At 40.0% G+C, this 16,939-nt stretch overlaps 1 protein-coding gene across 1 annotated transcript in view; it reads left to right on the top strand.

Moving 5' to 3' along the window:
• Positions 1-5,613, top strand: part of asmt (acetylserotonin O-methyltransferase) — a 17,735-nt gene extending 12,122 nt beyond the window's left edge. Inside the window, exons 6-8 of the mRNA XM_029459426.1 lie at positions 780-920; positions 3,343-3,465; positions 5,020-5,613. Coding sequence (XP_029315286.1) covers positions 780-920; positions 3,343-3,465; positions 5,020-5,237 — 482 coding nt within the window. The 3' untranslated portion in view covers positions 5,238-5,613. The remainder of the gene's footprint in view (positions 1-779; positions 921-3,342; positions 3,466-5,019) is intronic.
• The last annotated feature ends 11,326 nt before the right edge of the window (positions 5,614-16,939 follow it).

The raw sequence follows: 16,939 nt of genomic DNA on the forward strand, positions 1-16,939 counted from the left end.
GTAAACAGAACAAGAATAAGAATTGTTGGCCATGCTAGCAGCATGTCTGTGAGGCTGAGCTAAATGCTAGTGTCGGCATGCTAACATGCGCAGGTATAGTGTTTACCATGTTCACCATCTAATGCCGTGTTTCCACCGCATGGTACAACTCTGCTCAACTTAACTGACTTTGGTACCAGGTCCTTTTCTCTATTTCTTGTTTCACTGCGGCTTGTACCATGTCAGTGTCGGCAGGCTTCTATCATTAATGTCCGCACCAAATGTAGCTGTAATCAAACTGATAAAGTGTGAAGACATTTCAATAAAAAACAAAAATAGATAAAAACAAAGAATGTTCTAATGCATTAAAATGTAAAAATCTCATATACAAACAAAAGCATGTGAAATTAGTTTATGTCAGATTGTAATCAAATTAAATTGTATGTGTTTCTGTTTGCTTTTATTAGATTAGTTTCCTTACTAGGATTTGTAGACAGCGAGCTCTGCCTTGTTTCTGTATAAAGCGTCTCTCTCTATGTTATTCTATTTCAGTTTAATTCAGTCTGCTTTATTGGCATGAATGTTAGATTAAACCATATTTCCAAAGCCGCTGCACACATCTGAATACAAATCACGCAAAAAATAATGGGTACATAACTTAAAGCATCTGCTCCACTCGTCTGACTCCGTGTGCATGACGTGTGTTTGTGTGCATGGTGTGTGAGTGATGCTCTACCTTGTTAATAAGGGTTGTGTGTATTCATTCAACTAAATGTAACTCTCTCTCTTTCTCTCTCCAGGCTGCAGTGGAGCATTAGCCAAGCAGTGCACGTCAGCCTACCCAGAATGCACAGTGACGATCTTTGACCTCCCCAAGGTGGTGTATACGTCGAGGGAACACTTTGTCACCGAGGCCAACCAGAGGATTAGCTTCCACGAAGGTAACGCCATTGCAACTGGGCGTAATCCTTTTGACTTTTATTATCATATGTGGCCTGTTCACACACACACACACACACACACACACACACACACACACACACACACACACACACACACACACACACACACACACACACACGCTAGCCTGACTGCTAAGACTTTGCTGAAAAAACAAAAAGCAAAGCATTGGTCAGCCTGTGAGTTTAGTCTTTACCGACTGAGGATACACTTGTGTAGAGGTAAAGATCATTATTGAACTTTCTGGGGTTCCCTCTTTCCAATGTCCCAGGATTACAGATACAAACAAAGTGATACTTGACACAATGTCATGTAAATTGTAGCAGAAATTGCAGGTTGATAATTTACACAACGTTAACGAAAGAGCAAGCAACTTTACAGCTTTGGACCACTTCCGGTGGGTCTTGACCGTCAGGTTGATGTCGACCAAAACCAACAATTCATTTATTCTACTAACAAGTTTCGACTGTGTAGCCAAAGCTTGATTAAGCCTATTCCTCTGTGCTACACTGTTGCACGGGGCAACATGTTCCTTCCTTACCAACAACATTGGCATAGTAGTTTATTCCCACAAACTCTTGGTGTCATAAATACTCACTAGTGCACCACCTCTGTTGCTTTAAATACTTCCCATCAATTGCACTTCTTACTCCTGTCTTTCGAACACAATTGTGCAATAACAGGTAAAGGAGCACTTTTATAAAAGTGCTTTTGGATCTATATCTTAAAGATCCTCTCCATTTGAAAATGTGTTTCATGTTCATGTCCCCTAAAATGTCTGACCTTGACTATACTGACTTGTATCTGTGAAAAGTTTGACCCTAGTGAGGTGTTTTCAAATTCCTCTGCTGAAGGGGGAGATGTCTGTGCACTTCTGGGATTCAAACGCGCATCGGGCAAGCCAGTGAAACAGCCAATTGCTGTCTAATATGGAAATGCAGTTACATATCAACAGGCAAATAGTCTTGGACACAACAGCGGCAAAGAAAATTGAAACCTCCTGCGTAGACGGACTTTTTAGTACAGAGAGCGAGATTTTGCATTATCATTGGAGAAGTTTTGACAGCAACCATGGTAGAGTGTGCCGTTTTAAGACTCTGGAGATTCCTTCCATATCTACCAAAAATTCCCACAAGATATTATTGTATGTTTCACAACCTTTAACACTATCTCTGCTACTGGCAGTTATAACCTAACAAGTCCACGATGGCGAGCCGCCATGATTCTCAATGCTCAACCTAACGCGAGAAACGGTGGTCGAGGCCAGATCCAACATTTCTAAATGAGGGAGAAAGAGTAAATGTGCTTCCAGACACTCTTCAGAGATTAATTTCGTTTTTCTTTTTATGTAGGAAACCCATGTTAATCATAGCAGAGGATTTTTACAAACTTTAAAAGGAAGACTTTAAGATTTCCCACACAATGATCTCAAAGTGTTTGGTGAGTTGCTTGAAGGAGAATAAGTGAAGATCTGATGAGTAACATTTGAAACCCAGCTGAATTTGAGATATTGTGTTGGCATTGTTACAGCCTGTCTGCCGCCGTCAATCTGGTGTCTTTTTAAAAGCATGAAGGAAAGACAGAAAATATGTTCTTTCTTTTATTATGTAACACCAGAGAAGTTGAGTTGGTGTTTTTGAAAGTTCACACTGAAATGGTGTGAGAAAATAATTTCAGATAATGTGTAGGTTTACTTGCAATGCAATTCCATGTGTGTACAGAACTCAGTATATAACTGTGATGTGAACATAAAAGCAGATAAAGACACAGTTATCACCTGTGTCTCCATGCTACCGCTGAACTGTTGCTTTTGGAATGAAAATATTGTGTCATTTTATACTTTGTTGTGTCGGCTCTCCAACAAAGCAGCTAATGTGGAAATGAAAAAGTTCACAGCAGCCTGCGATCATGACAACCCAGAGCCGAAATCAATTCCAGCTGCTGCTCTTATGGTGTTGAACACAACAGGAGCTCTAACATGGAAAAATGAACAATTGAATGTGCTGATTTTGTCTTTCTCTTTTTTAGTGCAGACTTCTGTGTGCTTTATTTTGTATTGACTTAAAATATTGTAGTCACACAGTTATAATGGACAGCGAGGACTTTTAATTGAATGAGGGACAAGCACGCATACACTCATTATATTACTTGGCTGGAAATATGTTGTAAGGTCATAAGCTTTTGACATAATGTGAATACAATGGACCTCATCCCCTTGTATTAATTATGTTTGAGTATATAACCCACTAATACAATCACTGTCTTATTAATGGAAGCCTTGTCAACAGAACTAATAATTACATGAAATAATTAGCAGTGTCTTAGGCATTCAGTGCATTCAAATTGTGCATAAGCATGTGTGTGTGTGTGTGTGTGTGTGTCTTTGTGTGTCTGTGTGTTTAGGGGACTTCTTCAAAGACCCCCTGCCAGATGCTGACCTCTACATCCTCGCCAGAATCCTCCACGACTGGACAGACGAACGCTGCATAGAGCTACTCAGTAAAGTCTACAAAGTCTGCAAGCCAGGTGTGTGTGTGTGTGTGTGTGTGTGTGTGTGTGTGTGTGTGTGTGTGTGTGTGTGTGTGTGTGTGTGTGTGTGTGCATGTGTGTGTGTGTGTGTGTGTGTGTGTGTGTGTGTGTGTGTGTGTGGCTGTGTCTTTGAGTGTGAAAAGGATGAGTACTTTTTTTCTCCCCCCCTTGAAATGAGATGGCAGATTGTATCCCACAATGCAGCTGATCCCAGAAAAATCTGTCCTTGTGACTTTGATCAAAGACAGACGCGCGCACACACACACACACACACACACACACACACACACACACACACACACACACACACACACACACACACACACACACAGCAGGCGCTATCAGAAGCCAGAAAACCCTTTCATGTGTTTTTATAATGTGCATCTGTGTGCGTGTGTACATAAGAGGAAGGAAGAAAAACAAAGAAATAAACTATAAAGCTATAAAGTAGGGAAGCCTTGTTACATTGTACAGAGAATAACCTGTTGTAGTATGAAGTAGTTTCTCAGACCTTTGAAACAGCAGAAGTTTTGACTTGTTAAAGCAGGAAACGCACAGGTGTTTCTAATAACGTTAATGATGTCTCGTTGAAGGCCCTGTCACACATATCCGACAGAAAAATTTGCCAGAGTCTAAATACGTCCAACTTTTCATCGGATCGGAAAAGTGAACATATACAGATATGCATGTCTAACCTATTGATAGCGCATCACTTCCTAATACAAAATGTATCAGACGAATACCCAACGAATGCATAAGATATACAAAAATATGGTGTATACAAAATATCGGCAACACGCTGGTTTACGTAGATATAAGGTAAGGCATAAGTAGTATTCGTTAAGAGCTCACTGTGTTACGCTGGGGTGCGTTGTTGAACGCTGATGTTGTGAGCATGTTCAAAATTACTGGACGTACCGACGTGTGCTTCATAAGATATGCAGACGTTACGTGACGTTAGACATACGTGAATACGGAATACATAGGTGAATATACGTTTTACGTTTTAAATACGTTTTACGTTTTAAATGCGTTTTAAATAAGTAAGTGATAAGCTATCAATGTTTGACATGCGTATAATAATTTGTTATGTATTCGTTATGTATACGTCAGCTACAACACCACTGTGGAAAGGTTGGACGTATTTGGACTCTGACACATTTTGAGCTACTTTTCATATACGCCGGCATGTTTCTGCCGTATGGAACTGTGTATGTCTGGCGTGTTCAGCGTAACGTCTGCGTCCTTCAAACGATCATAACTTACTCTTAATTTATATCAACCTATTGCCGATATTTCGTATGCACCGGCATACGTTTCTGTCATACGGATATGTGTGACAGGGCCTTAGCCGGCAATTATTGCAATGCAATGTAGCAAGTAACTAAATAATTTTCAGCTGTGTTTTACAAGTCAAGATGTTTGCTGTGAAAAAGGTCTATAAGAAGCTCTACAAATTCTTCAGTAAAGCTTTTGCTAGCTAACTAAGCTTTTCCTGGACAATCAATCAGAAAAAAACAAACAAAGCTGACCTTTTGGTCCATCCTGCAGGAGGCGCTGTGTTGCTGGTGGAGGCGTTGCTCCATGAGGATGGCTCTGGCCCGGTGACAGTGCAACTCTACTCCCTGAACATGCTGGTGCAGACGGAGGGCAGAGAGAGGACAGCTGCTCAGTACGCTTCCCTGCTGGCTGCCGCTGGCTTCACCGGCATTCAGCACCGCCTCACAGGGAAGATCTACGATGCTGTGCTGGGACACAAAGAGACATGAGACTGACAGATAAGGCTAACTGTGTACCAGGACTGAAAACTCACACCTCCTTGAAAATAAACTATCTACTACTAGTGGACTATTCTTGGATTTCTTTTTAAATGTCAAAAAGTTTCTTAAAAAAAAAAAAAAAAAAGGTTTCTCACTGCTTGACAAGACCACGTTCTCTATCTGCTTTTTCATTGCATCTGTAAAACCTATGAAAGATTCATATAAACCAAAGCCCATTTTTATGGCTGCTCAGTTCTGGATACTGTGTATTCTGGATAGTGCATCATTTTTAATACATTTCCTGTAAATTAGCCACATTAATTGTCTTTTTATCGGGGAGTTTTTTCTTATCTACTTTAAGGGTCTGAGGACAGATGGTGATATAGTATGCTGTACAGATTGTAAAGCCCCCTGAGGCATATTTGGTATTCGTGATATTGGGCAATATATATAAAACTGATTGATTGATCTGACGGTTATGTAGCAAGCACCTAATAAAAACTTGCCTATTGGTTGGATGGTGTTACTGTTAGAATGAGAAAAAAGGCAAACATTTACCTGATATTAAATTACATATGGCAAAGACTGATGATGAGCTGAAGGTTGCTGAAAGCTGCTTAGACCTGTGATGTGTTGATCCTCAGTGGGCCCATTGGCATAAGCAAACTTTTGCATAACCATAAGTACGTACTGTACATTGAATCTTATTATCTATAATAATATTTATTATGGCATTACTACCAGCAGCACCAACTTTAAGCACAATACTCGAGAATTTGATAAATGATCTAGTAAAAATGTTGTCATGTGCTGGTTATTGTAATTTTCCTTATAAAAGCTAGACAGCAAGTTAACAATATGAAGTCCTCCCATAAAAACAAAGCTGCTTTGACATTTTCACCACTGTAAAACTGCTTTGAAAACATAACTTTGGACAGAGAAATGCAGAGTCAAATGGAAAGCAATGCTAATTTCCACTAATTTGAAAAAGAATAAAAATGCATTTTTCTGCTACAAGACCAAATCATTGATAAAACAAATACTTACGGACTTCACTGCAACATTGTGAGAAGAGTTGTTACAGCAAGAGATGCAATTAGTCTGTGTTCCATGACTCAGCACGAAGGGAAAGTCTCGGCGTTAATACTGTTCCTTCTGCATGACCAGGAGGGGACAATGTAGTATTCAACATTATAACAAATATAAATCATATTATTGAAGTGTAACTTGGAATGCTAAATCCACTTGTTTGAGTTAGTAAATTACATGTACAGACGCTGTATTAGACTATCTAGATCCTGGAACTACATACACATTACCGTCATTCATATCACTGTCCAGTGTCAGGATCCTAATGCAATTTTTTTGTAATTGTAATCGAAGGCGGCGCATTTTAGCTGAAACACGGTGTTCAGTTGCACTTTAAATGAACACCCTGTGTAAAACATATTTTCATGTTGCAAACAATACAATACCAAAAACGTTCATACTTTATCCATCATTTTGTACCCAAGTCTGTTCCAAATCTAGTCAAGTAAAAGACAAACCTAGTGCAGTGTGATTCTGCTGTAAATTATTAGCCACACATTGGAAAGGTCGACCTCTATTAGATGGTGTGCAGCGTGAGCTTCCAGTCTCATCGCTGAGAAGATAAACTTCTTTACATATCTGTTCTCATCACTCAACCCCTCGCCTCGCACTGTTCTTAACAGCCTAGTAAAGCTGTCTTTGTACCGTGTTCTTTGTGATGATAGACGTGACTCAGTAAATCTTCTTCACAATGACCCACCCCATCTTTTATTTCCCCCCTATCCTCCTCTACAGATATATCAGCCTTTTGTTAAAGCTCAGCCTGTCGTCGGGCTCCACCTCTGATGTTTGAACTGATAAACACGACACTGGTTGTAAGTGAGAGACCTCCAACACAATTTTCGAATATCATTTATGTTTAATACTAACCGTCATTTATTAGGCATACATGAGCATCCCAAAAGATAATTGCACAAAATATCAATTGTCTGACTCCTCGGCTGAAATCATAATCAGCCTTCAGACACCAATAGTGCCTGCAGACTAAGCGCCACTGTTCACTTCTCTGTCTCTTTTCTATACACCCACTCATTCTCACGGTCCTCTCTATCCTCGTCTCTCCTTCTTTTTCTCCCAGTAATTGTGAATTAGTCAGACTTCAAAGTGCAACAAATTAGAATTGATGTCAAATCCTTGTGGACAGCTTTTCAGAGAGTCGTCCTAATGAAGGGAAATGAAGTGCGGAGGCTGAAGACAGCTTGACCTGTGCAGAAACGGTGATACAGTAGTGCCCAGAGTGCAGTGCTATCAATGTTGTGGTGGTGAACTAGTGCTGTGTACCACTTGGGGTTGAAGCTTTTGAGAAATACACATTCTCTTCAAGATAAAATGCTATTTCAGTTTTAACAGCGATTGAACTGGAAATAATAAATCCTTTTAAATATGAGGTTGAATTTGAATAAATCCAAATCTCCAATAATCCCTATAACCTGATTTTACCTTCCTGTATTTACTAATCCTCCCCTCACACTAAAACCATATTAGATAAGGATGGGTTGGTCTTTTTCTATGTCTTTGATGGAAAAGGTAATAAAGTTAACTTTCTCTGGATGACAGTATCCCACTTCTTTGTAAAAATGAACCACTGGAAATCAGCACTGTTTCTTTGCTTATTCATGGAGATTTCATTTTCTTTATCTATAAATGAAAAGAAGCTCAGCATTTGAAATGATAATAATATATGAAAAGCTGTATGAAGAAATACACCAGAAAATATCATTTAAAACAGTGAAGGCTTTTCTCTCAGAATGCGAAACAACACTTTGGTTGCATTTAAAAAAAACTGCACTGATTCTTTTTTTGAAAATCAGCTGTAATTCTGTGAGAGTCTCTCTTCAAGTGCTTTCCCCCTCGCTTTTCGTCAATGATTTAGACTCGGGTCAATGTTTTCCACTTCAGCAGAGAAAGGTGCATACATTTCTCCTCTCTACTTTTCAGTTCCATTTACTGCTCTCATGAGGCTATTATTGTGCCGAGCTTAGGTTCAACATGAGTGGGTTTTATGGATGGTTCTGGAAAGTTAGAGCTATAAAAATAGGGGACTGTGATGGAGAAGAGGATAGATAGGTAAGCTGAGGACGTCCAGGCACTTCTACAATCCCTGCTCGAGACATGCGACTCAAATCCAACAGGAGAACACACAGAATCCTAAAATAAAATGAAGGCAGGGGTTGTATGTGTCGCCTAGTGGATTAGGATGCATGTCATGTAACCACAATGTTCCTGGTCCAAATAAAGATGGAATAAATCATTATAATAATGCACAAACGGCATTATACATTGCATATGTGTGTGTGTGATCATTTATTTTCTTTGTGCAGAAGGACAATCCCCTCTGGAAAATAGATGAAAAGTTAGCAACGATAAAAACAAGAACTCTCCTGAGTATCTCTTAATTATGGCACAGCAAGTCAAAATGATGACTTACAGGCCATGTGTGTATTTCAGTGTGTGTTGTGCTTGTTGATGCTCATTTCTGTATCAATGTGTGCGTGTGAATTGGCATATACGAAATTGAGTGTGTTCACCTCTGTGTCTATTGTGTGCGTGCTCTGTACTACTCTCTTTGGGGACACTCTAAATCTGCTCCACAAGTCACGCACCCTTCCACCCTCAAGCTCCAGGATGCCACTTTAAGATAACAACTTGAGGGCATTTCAGGGAACATACTCAGTTTATGCCCAGAGACTGTGTGTGTGTGTGTGTGTGTGTGTGTGTGCGTGTGTGCGTGTGTGTGTGTGTGTGTGTGTGTGTGTGTGTGTGTGTGTGTGTGTGTGAGAGAGGTGCTTATTAAGGCTCCTGGCTCTTTTTGTGATGTTGTTATGTTCTCATTTCAAAGTTATTACAGGAAGCTAAAAGTTAAAACCTGTTTTTGTTTTTGGAGAAGCAGCAGAGCTTCATATCTCAGCGTTTTCAAACAGGAATCTCTTAATGAAATACACAACAGGGAGGAGCCATGTTCCACTTTGGGATTTAATTTGTGTGCTTTTAAATATATATTTTAATTGTTTTTACTCAACAGTGAGTATCTAAACCATATTTAGCATGTTCCTTTTTTAATTTGTAAAACTAGTATTGTATACTGTGCTCTAAAAATTGTATATATTATCTAAATTAACTGTTTCGTAATTAATACATTTTGCAGTATATTGTGTTTTTGTGACCAAATAATATTTGACTAACTTATTTATTAAAGGTAGTGCAGCACTTGGTTTTTACTTTAAATATTAATCATACATAGGAAAGAGTCTGAGAGAAAAGTTAATTTATTTCCCAAATAATCGAATGCCCCGCCAACATTTCCCTGCCTAAAGATAACGTTGGCTAAAATCTTCCAATGAACCTTTTCATATAATGCACATGATAAAATGTCTATTTAATAGTTTTGTCATGCAATTATTTAATGGTGGAGGATTAAATTAGTTTCTGCATCAGGTTGTTAATGTTTCAGAGTTTCTTCTCTGAATTCCATCCACCTGTGTTGCTATAGTAACCTGATGTGGCACAGATTTTCAACGAAAAATAATCAAACTGCCTCGAAAAGTTTATGTGCCATCAACTATGTGTTTAGTATTTCAGTCCCAGGGTCTTCAACAAGCAACATAACCCAGTTATGAACTGCACACACATGTTTCTAACAGTAGAAACAGTGTTGGCTCAACACAGAGACGGAGAGGAAAAGTGGGGATGAGTAGAGAGGGAGAGGTGATCTGTCTTTTTATCACTATGGCAAGGACACATAAAAATCACACACACCCTTGCACTTACACACACATGCACACACACACACCCATGCACACGCCCATCACGTCTTACAACTCAATAAAAGTGTCTCTTGGCTGTAAGGCATGCTTTGTCACTTCCAAACACTTCCATAATTCATGGGCCTTTGACAGCAGTATTGAACTGAGGACAAAGATGTCTGCCCTGCAGGCTACACACACACACACACACACACACACACACACACACACACACACACACACACACACACACACACACACACACACACACAGTGGTGGTCGTAGATTTTCATAGGCTGCAAATATAGGGAAACTGAATGTATATATAAGTGGAGACCTATGGAGATGTGATGAAGCTCTCCAAAGCTCTCTGCTGAGTGTGTGTGTGTATGTATGTGTCTTCATGTTACACTTCTCCACTTGATAATGACTAACCCCTTTATGTTTGCCCTTCCTCCTCTCTGTCACTTACTGCTGCTTCTGTTTTTTGTATATTTGTCCTGCCCCTTAGCATGACTAAATACAGACAACACACACACACACACACACACACACACACACACACACACACACACACACACACACACACACACACACACACACACACACACACACACACACAGGGTTGTCACTTCTACTCCTGGCAACATGTCACCCTCCCACATGCCCCCTAACCCAAAAAAGGACCACCGACAGAAATATATCCACGTCCCGGTTTTGACATAATTTAATCCTCCTGGCAAAACTGAAGAGCACACACACCCAGCCAACTGTTTGCCTTTATCAAAGTGATTTTTCCCAGCATTGATGGCCTATCCTGTCAGAGTGGAGAGTAAGAGTAGAAGGCATGACATGTGTCATTTGTACCAGTGACGCTGAAAGTTGCATCTAAATTTGTTTACTAAGAGCCCAGAAATGACTTCTTGAAATGAAAACATACTCAACTCATGCTGCACTCACATTACATAAATAAAAATGGAAGAAGGTTGACATTTTGTTGTTAAGGATCTAGAAGGGGACAGTTGAAATGTCATGTGTCACGACATTCAATGTGTTCACGTTTTTAAATTGATGATTAACCAACTGTAGTGGGTGCAAATGTCAATTATGCAGTATGTGGTTGCAAAAAAAGGTCCAAGGGTGTCTTTGAAGTTTATCCAGGGGATTATCATCAAAATGAGGAAAACAATGACAAACAATCATTATGTGCTAACTATATTATTTATTAACTTCCTGCAGTCGGTGCAGGTTTTCTGACAACCTCACAATGACGACAACACACCGGGAAGCCTCTATGCATGCTCATGCGAGAAACAATCCAACAAATTGCTCGTAAACCCAACAACTCCCCGAACCTTTAGGATTTACACTCTACGTACACATACAGTACGTCCTGATTACCACCAAAACAAATACTGCTTTTCTAGCAGTTTTCCAAACTGCTGTTTATCATTACCCATCACAACGGCTGCACTTTTGCTCTTGGAGACGTCAACATCCAGGTCTGCTGCCCCTCCAGTGTTTTCACTATATAGCATTTTATAGAAGGTGCCATCCTCTGTAAGGGTCACATTCTTGACTTGATATCTCTGTGTGTCAGATTATGAAAGTATACTTTTTGAAAAACTTGTCCCACACATTGACACATTTTTATATATTTAATTGCGTTTTTGCCTTAACTCTACAGAGAACAGTGTCGACATAGTGAGAGATAGATGTAATGGTAAATTGACTGCATTTATATAGCGCTTCTCTAATTTTTGGGATCACTCAAAGCGCTTCACATCACTGGATGTCAGCATTCACCCATTCACACACATTCATACAGAGTCAGTGACTACCATACAAGGTGCACATCAGCTCGTCAGTAGGGAATTCACACACACTCACACACCATTGGACAGGCGATTGGGAAATATTTGGGGTCCTTCGACATGCTGACTGCAGGAGCTGGGGATCAAACCGCCGACCCTTCGACCACTGGACGACCACTCTACCTCCTGAGAAGGGTATGGCAAGCAACAAAGGTCCCAAAGCCAGAATTGGACTTTGGGGTTATATGGCATGCGCTGTAATCACTTGGCTACCAAGACACTCCTGTCCGACACATTTCAAGTGTTGAGCATTTAAATAACTTCATTAATTAGTAATTAGTTTCTTAATCTTCAACAATTGCCAGTTTAAGAACAAACTGCATCTAGTGAAGACACATTACATAAACTTAATTCTCTCCCTTGTTACATTAACACATTTATATTTGTAAATTATATTTCGGCCTGGAGATGTGTTCAGTCCTTGGATGAAAGCATCTTTACTCTTTGTACCTTGTATTCATCCCTCAATGCATGTACTAATAACTAATGTGTATTCATTTGTTGACATTCATTTTCATCATAATCTTATAGCATATTTGAGTTTTCTTACATGCATAAAGAATTTCCAGTGTTGTAGAGATTGACTTTATTTCCTTTTATTAGTTGCTTGCTTCATTAGCTGTTTCAATACTTAAAGATCATGCTTATTAATAACTGTAACCACAATAGAGTGGGAAGTGTTTTTTACTGTTTTTCTTTCTTCTCATTTTTCCTGAGGGGATTACTTTTCAGCATTTTATTCAGGCTGTAAATCCACAAACATTATACTTCTCATGTAGATAAGCTTGACATTCACGTTGCATGCGTTCCTGCCATATAGTGTGTGTACCTTGCTGTGTATTCTTCTGTGATTAGTCATATTAGGTCTGTACCAGCCTGAGTAATTCCTTCCCTCGCAGCCATTATCAGCCCAGTTCCAGGAGCCGCACTGGATACACTGTTCTCCGTAGAAGAGTTCAGCTCATTTCATCATTCGTTCTGGTTTAGCAGGATTTCTCCTCTGTGTATAACTGATCATTTTCAGCATTTTGCACTGACTTGGTAATGATGTCCTCACAAAGTTTGTGACGACTGATACTTCCCCCCCCCTTCGGTTGTTACCTGTAAATGTTACCCAGGTGATTAGAAGTGCTATTTTGGAGACACTCATGGATAATCTCAGTTTGTAACCTAATGGCAAAAAAAGCCAGATATGAATCTCTCTAACGCTGCACAGTGACTAAAGCGCATCACATGCATGGGTCAAATACTGAGCAATGATGGTTAAATGGATTCAGTTGCCATAGGTGATTACTCACAGGAGCATCTGGCCTTTTTGAAAGAGCACAGTTTGTTTCAGCCAACCACAGTCGGGCAGATTAACATATTTCCCATGATTGTTTTCATTAGTGTGTAAATGCCAGGGTCGCCCCAGTCCTCCTCCCTGAGGGAATCCGAACAGGCGAGGAACAGGAAGGAAGGTGGGGGGGAGCTAAGTCATATTCATAAGGCAGAGGTATATCTGTAAGCCTAACTCCACATGCAAGAACACGCACCTTCTCCTCTCCATGATATGTCACTACAGAGTGCCACTAATCTGTATCAGAGGAAATGACTCCCATTCATTTAATTCCATGGATTATTAGCCGCGTCCTCTCCTGTTGATTCAGTACTTCAGTTTGATCAGCAGGGAACGAGGTTAGGCTCGGCTCTGCTGCTGAACTCTTTCAACTCCGACTCTTTTCATAAACTTTCCACGGAGGCAAGGAGTGGTTCAGGTATTAAAATACCGAGCCAGTTTAAACCCAGTAACAACAGAGCTTTCACCGGCTGTGGGCATAGCGAGAGATAGCAGCAAGCGGTGTGTCTGACAATGACACAGCAGGGGTACTGACATTGTGGGCTTTTTTACCAACTCTTCATCTGAGACGGGAAAACCTTTCTTGCATGCAATCCGACAAGCGCCTGTCAGAAACTAAACACTTATTCATAGCGCTGACTGTGACGTGAGCTTCAATGAAACTCTAAATGTTGCTTCCAATCGCAGCCTGTTGGTCTCCATCAAAACAACAGCTACATTATACTCCATTTGGACGTATATTGCTCTTCCACATAATTACATTTTTAAAAATAACAGGTCAGAAAGAAGACATTTAGGGTTATATGGATGCCGTTATTCGTAGTACACCTACATTTATTATAAAGGGAAAAAGACCAAGTTAAAAGTGCATTATAGTTACAGTACTCAGCTGTTACTGATGCTAAGGTTACCAACCCACAGAAAAATGGCCCTTCACTAAGACGTACCATCCTTAGTTACTGTTGCTATTAGGCTTTCGATAATAGCACTGCACATATGCAGTTTACAGTGATAAAGAAGTTGAACTTACCATCCAAATTCATTAAAAAAGATTTGAGGCAATTAATGGCACTTGCTAAATGCATCATAATTGCTCTGTAAAAACAGATTTTAAAGTATTTTTAAACATGCACACATAAACACACAGACAAAAACAGGCTTCTCATTTCTAGGAGTCAAATTCAGTGTATGTGTACTCATACTGGTCAGATATAAAGGTGATTCAGATTCTAATCTTGGGTAAAGAGTTTGGCTGATGGAGCTTTCCTAAATCTAATATAGAGCAACACAGAGTTGCTAACGTTACTCAAAACTATCACATAGAAGCACTTCACCCAGGCTGACTCCCATGCAAGAGTCTACACAGTGGAAGCAACAGTCCTGAATGGGACACTATCTGACCGGTAACCCAAAAATGTTGCTAGTTTGTATTTGTAGTTAGTTAGCCGGACATGCTAACACTTGCAGCTTGTCATTGACACAAAGGTAATTTAAAGGAGTGACCATCATGATGGACCTAATGAAAACCAATGGCAGCAGCACGCCTTGGTGCACACATGAAAGGCAGAGTTTTACGTGGGTGGCATGCATGCACACAATAGCACAGTGTGTCCTCCTCAGGATGCAGATAAAGGTTGCAGGAAATTCTGTGTCCCTCACCCTCTGTCTTTTCCCTGCTTTCATGTCCCCGCTTTTATCATCCATCCATCCGTCTTCCTGCAGTTATCCAAGGCAGCATATAGCTGCATCATCCCCTTCCCCCCGTCTCTAACAATAAAATGACCTTCATTTGCTCAACACACCGGAAGATGGGGAAGACAGAAGCAGAGTGGTGCGGAGAGAAAGAGGTTGAGAAGAAGGAGAGGGAGGAGATTTGGTAAATGGAGGAACACGGGTAAGGAAGGCAAAGATGATGGAGGTGCATTGAGGAGGAGGAGGAGGAGGAGGAGGAGGGTAGATGATGAGAGAGAAAAAGGAGGAACATTATATCAGAGCGAGAGTGAGACAAAAACAGGAGATGTAAGATGGGGAAGAAAAAGGGGCTCAGTGGGATGAAGAATGGGAAAAAGATGCGTACGTAGAATGAGAGCACACTTATTCAAATAAATCATCTTTCTGGCTTCAGTCAGATAGCTTGACCCCAATTTTAGCCCCATAAAGCATTTTAAGGTAAAGCCTCCTCTTTCCACATGTCAATGTATATCAAAGAGTGATGTAGAAGATATCCTACTAACAAAGATACTTAAGTCTCTCTTGGAGGAGCACTGTCTCATGTGGCTAGAGTGACAGGAGAAAGATTAACTGTGTCCATGTGTGTTTGACCTTCTCTTTAACCTTAGGCCTGTTTCACTGCACTGGAGAGGAATACACATATGATAAAGTGAGAGTATAAGAGCGTTCTCACAGTGTTAAACTCTGACTCTCTCTTTCTCTCTTTCCCTCTCTGACTCATCGCAAAGTCATGAAATACTAAAGCCGTTAAAGAGAGATTATTTAAAAACGATCTCATACATTCAGAAGGAAACCGTGTCTGTTAGAAGACCCAACGAGATACGGAGAATCTCTTCTCTCTGTCTTACTGTCTCTATCTCACTCATTCTCTATCTTGCTTCTTCACTCCGTGTATAATCGTCATTAGCATTTAAAAAAAAATCATATCTTTATGAGTCATGCATCGCAGGCGCTCTGGTGAATTTGTCATTACTTGGTTATGAAACCGGGACAACTCAGCCTCCCCATGCAAGACCCAGTTCAGGGTTGTCGGAAGACATTTCGCATCCCACAAATTCAAAAAACACACTCTGTCACAGTGGTGCAAAGGAATGAATGTAGCAGGATGTACGCAAGGACATCAAAGAATAGATGAACATTTTCTGAACCTACATTCTTCTGGGAGAAATTGGGTCATTGCAGCAGCAGACATTTACAAGATTCAGCATAAAAAAAGACATTCATTACAATAAGACAGATGGGGAGGTTCAAAGTGACAATGCCAACATGTCAAGAACCAACAGGTTGAAATTTAGATAAGCTTGCAGAATAAGTGGAGAAAAAAAAAAAAGCAAAATATTTTTAACATGAAGAATATGAATCACGCATAAATTAGGTTCTTTTTTTAACCCCAAAATATACGCTTTATTTGACCGTTTTAAAACTATTAGAAATCCATGTCCTCCTTCATATCCTACTTTAAAGGCGAATGTAAACGTATAGTTTGCTGTGGTGTAATTAGCAGCACCTTCCCCACATGGACAATTTTGTTCTTTTCTGTGGCTTTTTCTTCCAATGTTGTTTTGTCACAGGGTCAGTGGATGAATGAATTATCCCATCCCTCAGGTACATCTTTGTATCCTGTGATACAATCACTATAATCCAACTAATCAGTACCTCTCAATGGGTTCCATTAAAGTTAATAAACTGCAGGATCACTGAAATGAATTCCTCTGGACTAATTTGAATGTTATCTCTTAACAGAAGCAAACAATGTGCAATGTCAGCCTTTGTTAACGGATACTCAGATGCAGTGATGAATATTGGGATCCTCTGGCTCTGACATTATCGCCTCAGATAGGATGCTCCATTAGCCAGAGACACAGATCTGATTTGTTTTAATAATCTGGAGATAATTAATAGATTTTGAGATAAGGTCATTAAAAAAAAGTGCAT

This window comes from Cottoperca gobio, chromosome 21, assembly GCF_900634415.1.
Source record: "Cottoperca gobio chromosome 21, fCotGob3.1, whole genome shotgun sequence".
Lineage (NCBI taxonomy): Eukaryota > Metazoa > Chordata > Actinopteri > Perciformes > Bovichtidae > Cottoperca > Cottoperca gobio.